Raw genomic sequence first — 19,945 nt, 5'->3', positions numbered from 1 at the left:
CTGTGACTGTTTCAACTGGTATCGGATTATATTACTTGAATAACAGACACACTATTGTTGTTCATGCAAACTTGGTGGTAAAGGGAGAGTGCCTCTCACCAATGATCGTGTACTCCTGACTGAAGCACAATGAGCAGAGCTGTACTTCAAGCTATAGAGCGGAATATGCAGCTGAAATACTGTGCCTGATATTTTTATTTCCTGTTAAAGGGGACATAGCCTTCACTTCCCGCAGTTTTACAGCTTCCTGTGCCACCTGCTCACTATTAGAACAATACAGGAATGTGATTTGGTTTCAGTAGTTTACTCATATTCATGAGTAAACTACTGAAACCAAATCACATTCCTGTATTTCAATAGTGAAATGAACAATCTATTCATCTCAATTGCGGTAGTTGTTCATCTGAAAACAGCGCTTAAGTTATAAAATGGACAGAAAGTAATCAATGACAAGGAGGTCATGTCTGTAAAACTCATATTGTAATACCTGGTGAAAAAAAATGTGAGAGAAGTCTAGAGTATGTTATAAATAGACACCATGTTTACATTCTGCACCTTTAGCCATCCAGTATTGCCAGATATGTCGGCATAAACATCTGTTGCACAACTCAGAAAGCATACATTCCCCACTGTCATGTACCATGAGGAGTCCTGTAAGCATAAACATTATGTGATACGTCTAGACAGCCAGCACTGTGTGTCAGCACTTCTCTTCCCCCTGCCCCTCACAGATAGATCTATAAGTTTTCAGGCATTCGAGGTCAGCATCAGAAAATGCTCACATACTGAAATGTTTATAAATTTCTACTGAACCTACTGTAGTTCAGGCTTGTTTTCTTAATGCAAATTGTGTAGAAATATAGCTGCTAATGCACAAAGTTTTCTGCATTTTTTTTTTTTGTTATCTTACTGAGGCAGTGTCAGATGTAGTGGCTGGATAGTGTACTGGTTAAAGTGAACCAGAGACGAAGCACCCTCATGTATTTTCCCATATTTATCAGTGAGAACATTAGAGAAAACACCTAACCTGCTTTCTGTTTCATTCTGCACTACACAGCTTGCTTCTTATCAACCCTGATAAAATCCCCGACTGAGCATTCAGTCTGGCTTTGCTATAATGACTCAGCTATAAAAATTCCTGAGCAGAGACAGCAGGGGGCAGGCTTGGGCTTGAAAAGACAGGAGAGAAGACAGACTGAGCTATAAATATTCCTGAGCAAAGCCAGACTGAATGCTCAGTCGGGGATTTTATCAGGGTTGATAAGAAGAAAGCTGTGCAGTGCAGAATGAAACAGAAAGCAGGGTAGGTGTTTTCTCTAATGTTTCCACTGATTTATATGGTAAAATACATGAGAGTGCTTCGTCTCTGGTTCTCTTCAAGGGCTCTGCCTGTGACATGGGAGACCAGGGTTTGAATCCTGGTTAGGGTCAGTACCTATTCAGTAAGCTCGAGCGCTTTGAGTCCAACAGGAGAAAAGCGCTATAGAAAATGTTCAAATTACTAGGATTATGTTGCTTTCCTAGTCTGAAAAGCAGTCAACTGTCCAAACTCCGCCTCCCATCACATCATCACTTAGGGCTCTTTCACATTAGGGCTGATTTTCCACGTTTTAACGCAACGGGTAAAGTTTGCGTTACCCAAGGTGAAATGAAAGTCCATAGACTTTCATTTTAGCTTTCACATATAACGCAGCCTTTTTGTGCGTTGCGTTACACTGCACCCAGGCGCAATTTTTCGGCCGACGCTAGCATTGTGCGTTACAATGTTAGTCAATGTAAAACGTGTGCACGTTTTTAATCCGTTAACGCAGGCAATCAGTCCCAGAATGCAACAGAGGAACAATGTAGAAAGTTCAAAACTAAAAGAAAAAAAAAATTACCTGCGTTTTCCTATGTGCTGTAACGCATTAAAAAACGCACACTCACTGCAGTGCAACGCATTACAAAACGCATTAAAACGCATACAACAAAACTTATGCTTTGAGCGTTCTCCAACGCAAGCTCTGATGTGAAAGAGCCCTTACAAAATAGTCAGGGAGGAATTGGAAGGTGGCAACTGCCAACATAAAATCTGCAATTAAAAAAAAAAAGTGTGCACAATTAACACAATATTTGCATCAACTCAAAAATATTAGCATCTTGTTGACTATCTCTACACTAAAAATTGAGTTGATGCAAATGTAATGCTAATTATATGCACATTTATAAAGCTTACAAATAAAATCATTGGCTACTGCATGTGAATGCTCCAATTCCAAGCTGCATCAGGCCTCTTTCACAGTAGGACGTTGCATTTTGATGCAACGTTAAAGTCGCAACGCAAATTAGAACGCAATGCCCCCAAAAAAGTCGCAATGCAACTGAATGCTCTGTTACGGTCGCATACAGAAGAGCATACAGGCAATGAAAATTATGTTTCCAAGTCATTACTGAGCATGTGCAAACAGTCCAACGCAGCTAATAACGTGTATAATGCACAGCATGCAGTATTTTCACTTAACATGCAGCATTAGTCACCAACGCAACATGTGCACTGTGAATGGGGCATTGATTTTTCATTGCAGTGAGTCATTCTGCGTTAATTGTTTTAACCACCCTGGCGTTCTGATTAAATCGCCAGGGTGGCTGCGGGAGGGTTTTTTTTAAATAAAAAAAAAACTATTTCATGCAGCCAACTGAAAGTTGGCTGCATGAAAGCCCACTAGAGGGCGCTCCGGAGGCGATCTTCCGATCGCCTCCGGCGCCCAGAATAAACAAGGAAGGCCGCAATGAGCGGCCTTCCTTGTTTTGCTTATATCGTCGCCATAGCGACGAGCGGAGTGACGTCATCGACGTCAGCCGACGTCCTGACGTCAGCCGCCTCCGATCCAGCCCTTAGCGCTGGCCGGAACTTTTTGTTCCGGCTGCGCAGGGCTCAGGCGGCTAGGGGGGCCCTCTTTCGCCGCTGCTCGCGGCGAATCGCCGCAGAGCGGCGGCGATCAGGCAGCACACGCGGCTGGCAAAGTGCCGGCTGCGTGTGCTGCACTTTATTTGATAAAAATCGGCCCAGCAGGGCCTGAGCGGCAGCCTCCGGCGGTGATGGACGAGCTGAGCTCGTCCAGACCGCTCAGGAGGTTAATGTGCGACTAACGTCGCACTGTGAAAGAGGCCTAAAACTGAAAGGGAAAAAACAAACAAAAAAAAAAAAACAAACAAAAAAAACTTGTATGTCATTGATAATCCCCAAGTCTACACAGAGCTGAACACCTATGTTATTATAGTAACACTTTGTGGCTAGTGCTGCAGCTTTGCAGAGACTCATCAATTCTAGTTCCGCCCTGTAAAGATCGATGAAAGGCTAATTTTCAGAATTTTGTTGCAATTTGTATGCAGTTTGGAATTGGACTAATCATACACAGTCATTATGCCCCTAGCTACAAAAGACTACAAAAATGCCATCAGTTCTATGACCTCATATGAATATCAAGGGAGCCATATGCTTCAACACCTACGTTTTAACATTACAGTTGTATATAGATGCCCTGCTGCAGCAGACAGCGCTACACGCAGACAAGCACACCTGCAGACAAGCACACCTGCAGCCAGCGCTACACGCAGAGACAAGCACACCTGCAGCCAGCGCTACACGCAGAGACAAGCACACCTGCAGCCAGCGCTACACGCAGAGACAAGCACACCTGCAGCCAGCGCTACACGCAGAGACAAGCACACCTGCAGCCAGCGCTACACGCAGAGACAAGCACACCTGCAGCCAGCGCTACACGCAGAGACACACACCTGCAGCCAGCGCTACACGCAGAGACAAGCACACCTGCAGCCAGCGCTACACGCAGAGACACACACCTGCAGCCAGCGCTACACGCAGAGACACACACCTGCAGCCAGCGCTACACGCAGAGACACGCACCTGCAGCCAGCGCTACACGCAGAGACACACACCTGCAGCCAGCGCTACACGCAGAGACACACACCTGCAGCCAGCGCTACACGCAGAGACACACCTGCAGCCAGCGCTACACGCAGACACACACCTGCAGCCAGCGCTACACGCAGACACACACCTGCAGCCAGCGCTACACGCAGACACACACCTGCAGCCAGTGCTACACGCAGACACACACCTGCAGCCAGTGCTACACGCAGACACACACCTGCAGCCAGTGCTACACACACAGACACACCTGCATTATTGCAGCATACACACAATGTGACAGACAAAGAACACTTACGAGACATATGCTGGGTAGCCAAATCCAATCAGGTTGCAGAGTAGAGATGCTCCATAACCAAACACTAAGTACACAGCTAAGAGCCCAATAAGACCTGTTGGGAAAGAAAAGTCGATTAAGTAAAAAATGCAGTGATGTGAAAGACCCAATCAGCCACAAACTTCATCATCAGTACGATTTGGGTTTCAGAAACACCAGAAATCCTCTGAAGCTTACAAAAATGAAAGCATTTCTGCTAATAGATCTCCTTTAGATTAGAAAATGATGTAATAAGTGATACCATATGACAGAGGCTGAAAGCACAAACAAAAGAGCCGGCCACAATGATACCAATTGTGACGTGCAGTCATCATCAGAACTGGTTTACCCACCCAGTATTAACACCTTCCTTACTGTGGAGATACATTCCTATGAAGACACCCTTTATTCTGGGTCGATCTGCTGTGTAGAGAACTTGTAAAACTTTTCTGGATTGCGGCTTACCTGCTGCTAGGAACCGAATCATCTTCCAAAGTGTGTAGCTAATGCTTCCCACAGTGCACGTCAACGCTACTAATGCCAAGGTCCCTCCCCCGTCCTCCTCCTCCTCCCTCCCACACATCTCCAGACTCCCAGCCTCAGCTGTCCTGCCATGTCTGTGTGCTACTTCTTCATGCAAATTCAGGATGATGGGAAATAAAATGAGGAGACAGATGCAGGACAGCCATTCAAATCAAGTTACAAAACCAAAGAAGTTGTACAGGAAAACAGTTTATGCATTGCTCCTGCTACAAATCATTTAGTAAATAAGACAACAATGCCAATATGTGTACAGGGAATCATATATACACAACACGTTAAGTCATGCACTGACTCAATTAGCCCTAATAGTATGTAAAAATGGTGAATTTATTAGCCACAATTATTATAGATGGTGGGGTGTAGCTAGCCCTGGAAACCTATGACAGTGTTGGCCAGTAGTCTTTTACATGAGCATAGGTAGCTGTAGACTAGGACAACAATACGCCTATCCGGAGAGCATGTGAGCTGCAGACACACTGTAGTCAATACTCTACATGTGTGTGCAGACATACACTAGGCCACAGTAAAGCATTGATGCTGAGTCCAAATAAAATGGTGTACACATAATTTAGTAACTACATTTAAAGGCACTTTTACACTGCAAAACGAATGCGTCTACGATTTTGCAATGCGATTTTGAGCAATTTCGTTTCGCGATTTTGCTAGGCCAGCAGGAATCGCAGGCAAAATGGAGCATACCATGTGACTGTGAAAATTGCATTGCAATCGCACGAATATAGATTACGTGATATTTTATCATATTATATGATATTACTATGTACAACACTACGGAAGATGTTGGCATTATATAAATAAAAAAATATTATATTCTTTATTCCTGCACTACTCTTGCGTTTTGGATTCGCATGTATATCGCAATTGCATCACAAAACTGACCCTAAAATGCAGGCAGTATAAGAGAGGCCTAATATCTACGGTATTTGACCTAAGAACCCTGTGTTACACTATTCAAAGAAAAGAAAAGCTAAATTTAGAAGAACAGGAGAGGAGAGGTGCCATTTGCTGTTTTGAAAAGGCTACTAGCCTAGCTGTTGTGCTCAAAGCAGGTCTAGCAGAGGACAAGCCTTGTACAAACGCTAGATAATTCCAGACTAATGCTGGGCATAGACGGTTCGTTTTTCTTTATCAATCGAGCCGCTGATGCTCGATTGATAATTTCCAACAGGTCCGATCACCGCATGGGTCGATTCCCCGCTCGATACCCGCAGGCGGATAATAGCGGAAATCGAGTGGAAGATAAGGAAGCACCCGCGGGGACGAGCGGGAATCGATCTGGGCGGCCGCGGGGACGCGGCAGGAGTTGATGCGGCAGCTAATCGAGCCGCCGGATCGCTCTGTGTATTCCCAGCATAAGACAATGGTTTAAGCCAGTGGTTCCCAACCTGGGGGCGATCGCCCCCAGGTGGGCGATTTGGGTTCTAAGGGGGGGCGGTAAATTTGTGGGGGGCGATCAGTATGAAAAGGCAGAAAAAATAAAGTGTCGCAGTGTCACTCGTTTTTAAGAAAATTATGGGCAAAAAATATGATCTGTATAAAATATGCAAGTGTGCATGATAGAGTTGCGTAATTCCTCAGGGCTCGTTGGTCACGCGCCGGTGTAATGTCAGATATTGTAGCCCGGAAGCAGCCTTCCTCACTGAGTATCGCGCATGCTCAGTGGGAAGATATTATTTACCTAAAATATCTCCGCTTCCGCACCACGTACACTCCCGAAATTTTCAGGGGAGGGAGGGGACTCCCAGATCTAGCTCTGTGTCGAATTGCAGCCCCCGAGCCCCGCTAGTTCCCGAGATAGGTTTACTGCAATCAGTCTCGGGAACCAGCGGGGCTCGGGGGCTGCAATTCGGCACAGAGCTAGATCTGGGGGTCCCCTCCCTCCCCTGAAAATTTTCGGGAGTGTATGTGATGCGGAAGCGGAGATATTTAGGACGTTTTACGTGGCTGCACAATTTAATGGGACGCAGGCTCCTACTGCGCATGCGGGGCTACCCAATCTGCGGGGCTGCAATAGCTGACATTACACCGGTAAGGGAATTGGCGCAAAGTAGTTGAGTCACCGGCTATTTTTAGCTGGCAAGGTCACAGCGCTACCCCCTCCACTGGCACCACCACCTGGCGTAAGGGTATACCGTACTAAGAGAAGGGGGGCGACAGGGGTGAGTCGTCTTCCCCTAAGGAGCGATACCTCATAAAAGGTTGGGAACCACTGGTTTAAGCTGTGCTAGCCAAGAATGCAGCATGTGACTGTAGCATGTGTACAGCTGCCACACAACATTTGGTGATTCGCTGTGACAGACTGTTATGCTAGATACACTATGCAATTTTCTGACAGATTCACTATCAGATCAATTATTTCCAACATGTCCGATCTGATTTTCGATACATTTTCCGATTGATTTTCCATAGGAGTGAACGGAAAATCAATTGGAAATCAGTTCGGAAATGTTAGAAATAGTCGATATGACAGTAAATCTGTCAGAAAATTGCATCGTGTGTATCTAGCTTTATGTCATTAAAGGATATCTGAGGTGGGGGAGGGGATTATATTTAGGGCTGAGACGCACCAGAAAAGCTCCCCAAACGCTAGAGGTTTAAAAAGCTCTTCCCAATGTAATGCTATGGTTTTTTTTTACAAAACCTCATCGCTCCAGTGTGCACAGACACACAGGATAACATTAGCATGAGGTTTCAAAAACTCAAAACGCTCAGATAAAGTCCTCCGGTGTGCACCAGGCCTAAGGCTGGGGCTTCTTCCAGCCCGTAGCACTGTATCAGGTCCCTTACTATAGTTCAGCTTCACTCAGGGCTCTGCGGTCTCCTCGTCGTGTGCCCTAATGTGCTCCTGTGGGCAGGAAGATGGATCGGGGAACGTCGTTCACCAGGAGGTGTCCCAGTGAGGTTCCCTGATACATAGTCAGGCGAGTACCTTTAGAGTCAGATAAAAGAAGGGCTTCTTGTCTTTGAGAGGGGTTTACCACATCACAGCAATATGCAGTTCTTACTGTACCCCCCGCCGGCAGGAGCTCCCCACCTTGGCTACAGTTTGTTTTTGAAATACACAGGATAGGACATGGCTATTCTATCTAAATACTCTGCCAATATTAACCGCTTCCGGACCAGCGCAGTTGAAATCTACGTCCTGCTTGTGGCTGCGCGGCTCTGACACAACATAGATTTCAACAATCGTTGCAGCGCTATCCCGCTGCTGTGTACCCATCGCAATCCACTCGCCCTGCCCTCAGTATAACAGCAGAGCTGTGTGAGCTACTTTCATTGGCTACTGACCCTTTCACCACTGTAAGCCAATCCCATTGGCTTACATTGATGAACACAGTCAGGAGCCAATGACCGGCGCACAGAGCTCTGCCGGAAGAGAGCGAGACATACGGTGATGGAAGAGTGACGTGACCGGCAACAGTGGCGGGTATGTGCGGCAAATCGTCAGCAGGGGCGTTTTACGGTACCAGCAGTCTCTGGTCCTTAAGGGGTCAGAGACTGTCAGTACAGAAGTAGTTAAGTTGTGGTGGCTAGAGGCTTGATGCTTCATTCACTAGCCCCTTCATCCCCTCACTTAGCTCCTTAAGGGCTCGTTTCCACTATTGCGGTGCGGAATCGCCTGGATTCCACCGCTGATGAAAATCGCATGCGGATGCGATTCCGCGTGTGTTTTTTGCCGCGAATTCGCATAGGTGAGGGTATATGCGATTTTAACCATGTCACTGCCTGTGTGAATTTACATTGGTACCTATGTGAATTTGCGGCAAAAAAACGCATGGGGAGAACGCATGCGATTTCCCTATTAAATACATTGTGTGCGATTCGCCTGCATTCCACACGCAGGCGAATTCTGCAGGGTGTTCCGTGCAGATTTTCTCTGCACAATAAAACGCTCCCGCAGACGCATAAGTGGAAACCGGCCCATTCACTTATATTGTCTATGCGAATCCGCATACGCAAGACGCATGCGGATTCGCGATAGTGGAAACGGGGCCTCACTCCACATAAGCGTAGAGTACTCTCCCTATTGTTTCCTGTTTCTGTTATGCTTCACCTGGAGAGGTTTCAAACCATGCATGAACTATGTATGTAGTACTGTACTTATGTTAATCCCCACTACTGTCCGTTTTGTACTCAGCACAGGGCTCCAAAGCGGGGTGTTCCCAATATGTGGTAGCTAGATCCTACTATAAAAGGGCTCTATTCATAAAACCTTACCGCAAGTTTTCCGCTCAAAACTGCGGATTTTCCCGTCCATTTAGCAAAGTGGGCATTCATAAAAGCTGTTCCCGCATGAAAATCTACAATCCCCCAGCAGAGCGAGAAATTTCCGCCCTCTCCAGTGTTTTTCTAGATTTATCTAGAAAAAAGTAACAAAATGGCCATTCATAAAGATTAGAGGAAGCGGTATGTGGACGGGAAATACCGCTTCCTCTGATTTTGCGGATTACATGCAAGTGAATGGGACAGACCTCCCAGAGAGAGCAGCGCACGGAGGGACTCTGCCGGCTGAAGTGTTTCCGCATGCCTTCCGACAGCTTACCGCCAGCCTTCAGCGGGAGATCTCTGCTCTGCTATTGCAGCTGGCAAGATTTTTTTGAATGACCACCCAGAAGTGTAAAATACCGCTGCGGTATTTTCCCTCCAGGAGTTTTCTCGCCACAACTTTTTTATGAATAGAGCCCAAAGTGTTTAAAGTGGACCTGAACTCTTGCACAGGACACAAGTAAAGCTGAGAGAAAAGCACCCTGGGTGTTTTTAAAGGGAACCTAAACAGAGGGATATGGATGTTTCCCTTTAAACCATACCAGTTGCCTGGCAGTCCGGCTGATCTCTTTCACTGCAGTAGTGGCTGAATCACACACCTGAAACAAGCATGCAGCTAATCCAGTCTGACTGCAGTCAGAGCATCTGATCTGCGTGCTTGTTCAGGAGCTGTGGCTAAATTAAAGACACAGGATCAGCAGTAGAGTCAGGGAACTGGTATTATTTTAAAAAGGAAAAAATTCATATCCTTCTCAGTTTAGGTTCCCTTTAAAGAGAGGAGCCTGTTTAATACCCCCTCATCTGTAAGTAATCACAAATACAATTTGATCTCTCAGAAGTTGGCAGTTCTCAGCGGACATAGCTAATATGTAAACAGCATGTTAACCCTTTGTCTGCTTCCTTGAAAGCAGGAAGTAGAAACACTGCAAATTATCGGAGTTCTGTAAACTGTAAAAAGAAAGGCTTTTCTTTAAAGGCGTTTCTGCTGTTGCTTATCTTTTTAGAGCAGTGAGGAAGTTCTGAGTTCGGTGTCCGGACACCAGTGAATTGGTGATCGGCACCCAAAGCTCTCTCATGCATGTGAGGCGTGACAGCTAGCCTGCCTCATCCCATCTAATACAAGTGCTCGAAGAGTTACTATAGCTCAAAAAACAAAATGGGGAAGGCAAAGCATCACCTACTTAATAAGAGATAAATTATCCATGTGCAATAATCTTGGAAGCATATTCAGTATTAGGAGAAAAAGAAAGCCAAACATTGCACCATGGCATTAAATCATCATCCTTTATTTCATAATATATATATCCCAATTCAAACATTTGGAATAAAAAAAAAAAAAACTTGAGGGAGGAGCAAGTGTTAAGCAGACAGAATAGTGGTGTTTGCACATGTGGTACTATATATACTCGACTATAAGTCTAGAAATTTATATCTGATTCACTTAAAGGGAACATAAACTTAGAAGGATGTGGATTTTTCCTTTTAAAATAATACCAGTTGCCTGACTCTCCTGCTGCTCCTGTGTCTCTAATACTTTTAGCCACAGCCCCTCAACAAGCATGCAGATCAGGTGCTCTGACTGAAGTCAGACTGGATTAGCTGCATGCTAATGCAGGTGTGTGATTCAGCCACTACTGCAGCCAAAGAGATCAGCAGGACTGCCAGGCAACTGGTATTGTTTAAAAGGAAACATCCATGTCCCTCTCAGTTTAGGTTCACTTTAAAGGGAATGTCCAAGCAAAATAAAAAAATGAGTTTCACTTACCTGGGGCTTCTACCAGCCCCATGCAGCCATCCTGTGCCCTCGTAGTCACTCACTGCTGCTCCAGTCCCTCGCTGGCAGCTTGCCGACCTCTGAGGTCGGCGGGACACATTGCGTAAATTTTTACGCATTCCCGCTAGTGCAGGAACATTAAGGCCCGGTTCACATTAGCGGTTGTTTGCCAAACGGACCGGATGACCTGACCGGATCCGGACCGGATCCGGATCGGAACCGTACGGTTCTGATCCGGATCCGATCCGGATCCGGTCAGGTTACATCAGGTGTCCATCAGGATGCGATCCGGATCCGTTTGGCAAAAGTAACGTTAAAAACAAAAAAAATGTTGGGGTCTGGGAGGTCAGCAGAAGGGGGACCTGTGGAATCAGGCCCTCTGCTGTTTAGCACTCACCTCCACCTCCGACATGCTGCCAACATCTCCGGATCCGGATCCAGCTGTGCTGCTCCACTCCAAAATGCTTGCCCATGTGTCCCCATCCAATATCGCCGCAACAATCCCCATAGGAAGTGGGGTAGAACATCCGGATTTCTCAGCCAGTGTGTTGTGCGCTCTCCGGTTCCCATTGGTGTGTATTGGCCGGATGGTGCAGTCCGGCTCCGCCCCGGATACGGCTGCCGGAGGAGCCGGATGAAAAAATAGCGCATGTTGGAACGGAGGCCGGAGTCCGGATCCGGCCCGGATCCGGTTCGGCAGAACGGACGCATGTGAACGGACGCATAGGCTTTCATTGCTATGCCGTGCGTCCGTTCCGTCCGTTCTGCAAGCGGTGCGGCTCCGGCACGGCGATTCCGGAGGGCCACCGCAAGTGTGAACCGGGCCTAACACATACATTTTTACGCATTACTGGTTCAATGCGTAAAAATGTACGCATTGAACCAGTAATGCGTAAAAATGTATGTGTTAATGTTCCTGCACTAGCGGGAACGCGTAAAAATGTACGCAAAAATGTACGCAAAAAAGCAGGTTGCTCGACCAAAAGTGCATCACGCTTGCGATCATACTTACAAGTGGAAAAGCAGGATGTTTGGATGGGAATGCATTGTTTACATGTGAGTTGTACCCTCTCCCTGGTGATCTCCTTTTACCAAGTGGCCCATCAAACAGGCTGCAGAGTGGGCTGAAACTAGCAGTATGCAGCTGAACATCGAAGCAGGGAAAAAGGGTGCAGGAGCCCTTACAGAAAAAAATGGAGCTGCCATTGGCGCATATGATAAAAGCCTCATTTAGCAGCATTTGGTAAGAAGGTAAATTTGTCCGCCAGGAGGCACCCGATTACCAGCAACAGGGGACATTTTTTCTGCACAGGATTGCAGAGAGAAAAATGGCTTGGGGATAACTATATTGCAGCATTGCATAGCGGGTGCAGAGTACCACAAGGGGGTTTTAGGGTTAGGCACCACCGGGGAGAGGGGTTAGGCACCACCAGGGGGCATCTTAGGGTTAGGCATCAGTAGAGGGAGGGTTCTGTGTGAGAGTAGGGTTAGGTTTAGCAATAGTAAAATATTGATAAAAAAAATACCAATATTCGATTATGGAAATTTAGTAGTAGAATATCACTAATTTTATCGAGATTTTACTACCGGCAAACCCAGCGCCCATTTTTCCTCCCAAACGCCTCTTTTTCATGTACGTGCTAAACATCTATTAGGGCCCTTTTCCACGGAGAGCGATTTGCTTAAGATTGCAAGACACTGAGGCCTGGAACCCACTGAAATCAGCAAACGCGAAACGCTACCGCTAGCGTTTTGTCTGAGCGGTTTGCAAGCGGATTAATGCGCGTTTTCGGTCGCATTTTGCAACATTGTTTTTTAGCGTTTTTATCCTGATTGGTCCTGTGAATTATTTTTCATTTTGTTACAGTGTGCTGAACCACAAAACGCTAGCAAAACCGTTCAGTTTAGGTTTTGCTGAGCGTTTCCGCTAGTGTTTCAATACTTTACATTGAAGCGCTAACGCTCCCAAAATGCTGCCGGTCCTGCGTTTGCGTCTCTGGGAAACGCAAACGCTGCTGTGGAAGTTGCCCCATTCATTAACATTAGCCCAGCGTTTTGTCAAAGTGCTAGCGTATCGCAGTGCTGCCAAAAGCGCTCCTGTGGGTTCCAGCCCTTAGGGGACAGTTCTGGCTTGTCAGCCTGCATTCGGTTGTGCATTCACAATGAGTTGTCATTTGCAATTGCTCTGCAGTTCTGGGCAGCTCAGAATGCTGTCATCATTCCACCGATGGCTTACCACAGCTGAACTGCAGCCAGATAGCCCTGGATTTCCTGCATGCATGTTCTTGCATAGTACTGCATGCATTTGTTATGATGGTCTTTCAGCTAGCAAATGGTATTCAGGCCAGCTCAGGATTGAGGCCCGGTGCACACCAAAACCCACTAGCAGATCCGCAAAATGCTAGCAGATTTTGAAATGCTTTTTCTTATTTTTCTGTAGCGTTTCACCTAGCATTTTGCGTTTTTGTGAAACGTTTTTGGTTTAGTAGATTTCATATATTGTTACAGTAAAGTTGTTACTGAACAGCTTCTGTAACAAAAACGCCTGCAAAACCGCTCTGAACTGCCGTTTTTCAGAGCGGTTTGCGTTTTTCCTATACTTTACATTGGAGGCAGAAACGCCTCCGCAATCCAAAAAATGCTAACGGGCATCAGCAAATCCCCGAGCGGGAGCGAGCATCTGCCATCCGTACCCATTGACGATTATCTACTAGATATACTGTAGCAAACCACAGAAGTGGTTAATAGAACTTTAGTAGCAAAAAAAAGTCATTTTTATTTTGAGTTATATAGCTTTTTTTATAACATTGCATCATTCTCTAAAATGCAGATGGTAATTTGTAAACTGCAAATATTAAACTATGAAAACCGAGCAGAGCTAATAACCCTTTGAACCCCCTGCAGTAAAACCTTATCTAAAGTTGTCTTGCATTGTTTCTTTGATGTATAAGTGCTTCAGAAAATAGCATTGCTCTCTAACTAAAATTAGTTGGAGAGCTCAGAGAAGCTCTTTTGCACAGATAACAAGTTTCTTAACTCTTCCTGTACTGGAAACAATATGAGACTCATATCTGTGCTACTAAAGTTCTATTTATTAGCTGTACATAAAAACCATGCTCTTATAAGTCTATTTTCACTTCAGACTCCCTTTAAATCAGTGAGTGGAGATTAATTATACCAGTACATGTTTAACCCAAGATGCTAAAGTGAGTGAATTGGAATGATTTTACTACACAAATGCTGCAGTTGCAACATCTAGGAAACTACTCACATGAGTCATGAAATACGTAGGAATGTAGATTACTCAAGAAATCCAGCTTAATGTGACTTAAGGCTGATGCACACCAGAAGAACTTTTCTGAGCACTTTGAGATTTTAAAAGCTCCTGCTAATGTTATCCTATGTGTGTGTTCTCACAGATTTTGTAAAAATCCCCCATAGCATTGCATTAGCAGGAGCTTTTAAAATCTCTAGCGTTTAAAAAGCTCCTGTAGTGCTCACCAGCCCTATGGGTCCAGTCACTGCTTCACACTCATCTCTGCATTTTCTGCAGGGTTTCCAATCTCTCACAAAAGGAGACAGTATACACGCATTTTAGATCCTATTTACACATAGGAGAAAGAATGAATAGTCCCTTTCTTTCAGCAAATACATGATTATACTCACAACATCACACCGCATAAGGTGTTACCGGGGTGCAGAAATTGTTTTAGAAATAACTTTTGCTATAGACAAATTTAGACTGCCAACTCTAGAGATAAATGGAAAATTCTCTCAACACACATTTCCACTAAGGAAGTGGAAGCCATGCTATCAAATGAAATTTACTAACTTCCCATCAATGAGTTTGTAGTTGGCAGCTGTGTTAATTAGCAATGACTTATAGGGAAGGGGGGGGGGAGGGGCATGGCTCAGACTGCCAGGCCCTTGAAAGGTACATGAACTATCTGGGCAGTCTGAGCGGAAGAAGACAGGGCTGGAGGTATCCCAGTCTAGATCAGATCATTGGGCCAGATTTATCAAGGTAGGTTTTTAGAAATCCGTGCAGAACTGTCTCAGGCACCTTAACAATTTCACGACTGCCCCACGCCAATGGGCGTGGCCGCAGCGGCAGCCCCAGGACCGCCTAACGCCAATTGACGTCAAGTCCTGGGGTTCTAATTTGCATGCGCGCGCATCTCATGCTCGGGGAGCGGAGCTCCGCCCCCTCTTCAGTCTCCGAGCCTATTGCCGCTCAGGAGACTGTTACGGCGTGATCACCGTCTATTTACACCATGCAGCGCTGCGATCAGCAGCAGCGCTTCACTGGGGACAGCAATGTGATACGGCTGTCCCCCTGGGGGACAAGAGAGCGATCAGCAGAGATAGGCTGAAGCCTATCACAGCCAATCGCTGCGATAGGCTGGTTGGGGGAGGGAGGCAAAAGGGTTTTTTTGTTTTTTTTTTAAAGCGAAATATAGGAGAAAAAAAAAAAAAAAAAAACAACAACTGGGGGGCGATCAGACCACACCAACAGAGAGCTCTGTTGGTGGGGGGGAAAAAAAAAAATCACTTGTGTTCTGTGTTGTGCGGCCCTGCAGCTGTGCCTTAAAGCTGCAGTGGCCATTTTAGATAAAATGTGCCTGGTCTTTAGGGGGGGGGGGGGGGGGTTACCACTGTGGTCCTTAAGTGGTTAAGAAATCATTAGATGCAGGTGCAGATTCCTTCTAAAACTGTTGTAACATAGGAGGAGCTAGGAAGGTCTCTCAGACAGTGCAGTGTGTGAGGGGAATTGCCTTTGCTGAGGTAACCAACAGACCTGCTGTATTGATAGTAGCAGGCCCATCACAAATTATGCCTAGTTTGCACTCTATGTAGAACTGCTATCAAGCACTTCTTAGGATGCATACACACATCAGGCCATAGTCTTTGGAAAATGAAAGATCACAGATCTTGAAAATGAAAGATCAAAGATTACAGTTCCTGCAAAAGATCCATGCATAGTCTATGATATCTGCAGATCCTCATACACACCTTGTTTAACAGACATTCATCTGCAGATCAGATCCACCAGGATGGATCTTCAGATCTGCAGAGGATTGTCTGATCTGCAGATGATTCTGTTAAACAAGGTGTGTATGAGGATCTGCAGATATCATAGACTATGAATGTATTATGCAGGAACGGATCTTTTGCAGGAACGGAACAGATCTTTTGAATGTGTACAGCATCTTTGTGTGCAGCATCTTGCAAAGATTTCTGTCTGACGGGGAGTTCAGCTCAATAGAATAGACTGTGTAGTTATGGCTCTCATACTACATGGAAGGGGGTAAAGTTGGTTTGTGATCTTTCATTTTCCAAAGACTATGGTCGGATGTGTGTATGCACCTAAAAGCCGCATCTACACGAGTAGATGCGGCCGCGATGGTGCTTACCAATTGAGCCGCTGATGCCCTGTACCGCCGATTCCCTGCTCGATCCCCGCGAGGGGACAATGGCAGGGAATCGTGCGGGAGATAAGCGGCGCCGGCGGGGACGAGCGGGGAATCGAATGCGGCGCGCGAGCGGGGACCCGGCGGGCACGCGGAAGAGGCGATCCGGCGGCTAATCGAGCCGCCGGATCGCTACAATGTCCCTCCGTGTAGATGGGGCTTTAGTCTGCGGCAGTTTAGGGATAGATTTGCACTTTTCTTATCTGTAGTGCAGCTCTAGAAATTCATGCTAAACTGCCGCTATTACCTAGGCTTTAAGAAGGTTCTTATCATGCAGAACTGTTCTCCCTGCTGGTTAGAACAGAGTAAGAAGAAAAACGTACGTTATACTCGGCTAAGCCACGTTAGACTGTTTGCACATGCTCAGTAATGTTGGAGGAGGAGGTCTCCCCTCCTCCTCAGCGGCCAGCCACATGGCTAATTAATATTCACTGCACTGTGGTGACTCGTGGTGGGACTGTAGTGTTGTCCGGATCATGAACGAATCGTTCATTTAATCCGGATCTTTTTTGTGAATCGAATCATCCGGATCATCACAATGAAAGATTCGGTTCACAGTGGATGTCTGTCTGGAAGAAACAGGAACATACAGAATGTACAGTGCAGGGAAAGTCCTGTCCTGCTAGTCATTTCACCCACTCTGCTTCCCTAGTAAAATGATTCAAATGATTCGGTTTAAAGATCCGGATCTTTTCCATGATCCGATTCAAATGATCCAAATCCTTAAAAAGATCCGGACTTCCTATCACTAACCTGGTGCGGCTGCTTTGAGAGCTGCATAACGCAGCTCAATATGACGTCCAACTTCAACACCACCATGCGTTGCGTTAGGGGCACGTTATAAAACGCAACGTCTTGGTGGGAAAGTAGCCTAAATTACTAGGCTGCATGTTGTCATACTGCATAGCATGCTCACCTGGCAGCACTGGTTATACATATAGGCTCAATCGAGTAAAGTAATAGAAATAAGCACATATTAAAATTCTAAAACTAAATTGGGAAATGTTATATATGTACATACGTAATACATTAGATACAAGCTTTGACAGGGGAATCAAAGACCAGAAATGTGTATAGTAAAAAAAAAAAAAAATCAGAACCCTCGATTTCTATAAGCATTGGTAACTCTAGGATTGGGTGTGATGCTTCATACACACTTGAGATAACAGTCTTTGGAAAAGGCAAGATCACAGACCAATTTTACCCCATTCCATATAGTATGAGAGCCATACTCTACACAGTCTATTCTATGGAGCTGAACTCCTCATCAGAAAAAATATTTGCAAGATGCTGCACACAAAGATGCCCGTACACACTCAAAAGATCCTTATCTGCAAAAGATCTGTTCCTGCAAAATATCCATTCCTGCAAACTGCAGTCATAGTCTGAGATCTGCAGATCCTCATACACACTTGGTTTAACAGACTTCATCTGCATATCTGGCAATCCTCTGCAGATCTGAAAATCCACCCTGGTGAATCTGATCTGCAGATGATTGTCTGTTAAACCAAGTGTGTATGATGATCTGCAGATCTCATAGACTATGAATGCATTTTGCAGGAATGGATCTTTTGCAGGAACAGATCTTTTGCAGATAATGATCTTTTGAGTGTGTACATGCATCTTTGTGTGCAGCATCCTGCAAAGATTTTATTTGTTGGGGAGTGCAGCTCCATAGAATAGACTGTGTAGAGTATGGCTCTCATACTACATGGAAGGGTGTAAAATTGGTCTGTGATCTTGCCTTTTCCAAAGACTTTTATCTCAAGTGTGTATGAAGCATAAGTGTTGTACTATACTACGGCCCTTCCCAGATCAGACTTTCCCTGCAAACTGGATAGAGTGAGGAAGACACGGGCAGAAGTCACCAGGTAGCCTATAGCTACACTGAGGCTAGCTTCACAGTGGTCAGTTGCATAATGAACGCATTATAATAATACAGTGAACTGCAATGGAGACTAGCAATAGACTTTAATACAAATCCTGCATGCAGCAAGTTAGAATAACGCAATCCATTACACCGCAGTACTGTGAACAGGCCCATAGAATTGTATGTGTAGTCAGTTGATATGCAGAATATTGTGCAATGCAACTGACCACTGTGAACAGGGCCTGAAGCAACTGCAGAAAAAAGGCAAAGAGTATCCTTCATCCATTTCAGAGATTGTTTCTTTTCTTAACGTCTATTATTTTTCAATTGGCTATTATAAATTGCATTGAGTAAATACAGGGGCGAGGGTTATATTTAAATGCATTCCTTTCAGCCAGAATAGCATTTAGAAAAAAACATTTTAAAAAGGTATTTTTTATACCCACTTATGGAACCCCGTCTATGTGCCTTTGACCCAAAAGTAATGTCACCAGTGTAAAAATGTAAATATTTCCCATCACATTCAGGTAGCGTGGAAACTGCCATCTAACAGAAAACTATGGTGCATAATATTCAGCTCAACCTGTAGGCCATACACCGCAGTTTTAAAACTTTCCTCTTTAGGGCACATTTCCATTAGAAACATGCTAATTCGTATGCTGTTTTTCAGACGAGGGGTAAGTTACCAAATTTGTGAAGTAAATACCTCATAAATGTCAATTCACAAAGGATAACACAAAGTAAAACAAGTGAGATGTTCAGTCTTATCTCCTGCCTTGTGGGAAAGAAACAGCCACAGGGTGTTAAAGTGGGTTGTAACATCCAAAAATAAAAAATTTCCAAAAATAGTTAGTGACACAAATATAGTAAATATATAAACCTGTTTCTAAAATAGGTACCCATTTGTCTAATGTTAATTTTATTTTTTACCTGATCTGTTTACCTGGTTGCTGAACTGTGCAGAGCCAACAGGATTGTGGGAATTGTTTTACTTTAGCTACAGTAACAAGCTTACATCAAAATATATTTAACGGAAACTTCCCATTTCAGATAAGAAAGGGACACTGACCAGAAGAAAAATGAATACCCCTCTCCCTTTGAAGAGTTTACACAGTGATGTAAGCCTGTTATCTAGGTGATGTTTGCCGCCTGAGGGACAGTAATCTGTAATGTCATATTTCCACTAGTACCGATTTTGGCATCAAACTTTAGTGTTTCCCCACAGTGAGATTAGGCTAGGAAACTATGCCTATCTGTTCAATGGCTTTGCCGTCCAGATCCCACGGGTGCGGAAATCTGGACAACACGCGGCAAATTTCTGCAGCACTCACCCAAATCTGTATTGCTGTGCATGGCACCGCTTAGCGATTCGGGATGCTTCTTCACAGCACAACAGGAGCTGGAAACTGACACTACTAGTGGAAATCAGCCTTTAAAATTAGCAGTAAATTAACACTGAGCTGGGTAAAACACAAAAAGTAAGAAGAAGAAAAAGGAAAGGGCAGAAGTGATGTCACCTTTGGCATCACAGAGAAACAGATGGAAACCAGCAAAAAAAAAAAAAATGTTCCCCTTTATATCACATTTCTCTTAAATCTGACAGTGGACACTAAAACAACAGGACAGGTAAGCTAAATAAATAAATGTTTTATTGGATGATTTATTTTAATCTTTTCAGTTAATAAGAGTTTCATCCCACTTCAGGATGGAAAGAGAAGGGAAAGTGGGCAGAGAAAAAAGGAAAGTCAATTACCGT

At 44.9% G+C, this 19,945-nt stretch overlaps 1 protein-coding gene across 2 annotated transcripts in view; it reads right to left on the bottom strand.

Moving 5' to 3' along the window:
- The window catches only part of REEP5 (receptor accessory protein 5), a 54,370-nt gene that overhangs the window by 24,635 nt on the left and 9,790 nt on the right, over window positions 1-19,945 (bottom strand). Inside the window, exons 1-2 of one of the 2 annotated variants that reach the window (XM_068271682.1) lie at window positions 4,713-4,792; window positions 4,230-4,323 (exon numbers count right to left, since the gene is read on the bottom strand). In XM_068271682.1, coding sequence (XP_068127783.1) covers window positions 4,230-4,323; window positions 4,713-4,734 — 116 coding nt within the window. In that variant the 5' untranslated portion in view covers window positions 4,735-4,792. Of the gene's footprint in view, window positions 1-4,229; window positions 4,324-4,712; window positions 4,793-19,945 lie in introns of those variants that run through there. The other variant, XM_068271681.1, reaches the window with a different exon arrangement.

Source organism: Hyperolius riggenbachi, chromosome 1, assembly GCF_040937935.1.
Source record: "Hyperolius riggenbachi isolate aHypRig1 chromosome 1, aHypRig1.pri, whole genome shotgun sequence".
In the NCBI taxonomy this organism is placed as follows: Eukaryota; Metazoa; Chordata; class Amphibia; order Anura; family Hyperoliidae; genus Hyperolius; species Hyperolius riggenbachi.
Note: the sequence above shows the minus strand (reverse complement) of the source record. Positions and strands in the feature narration are given on the sequence as shown.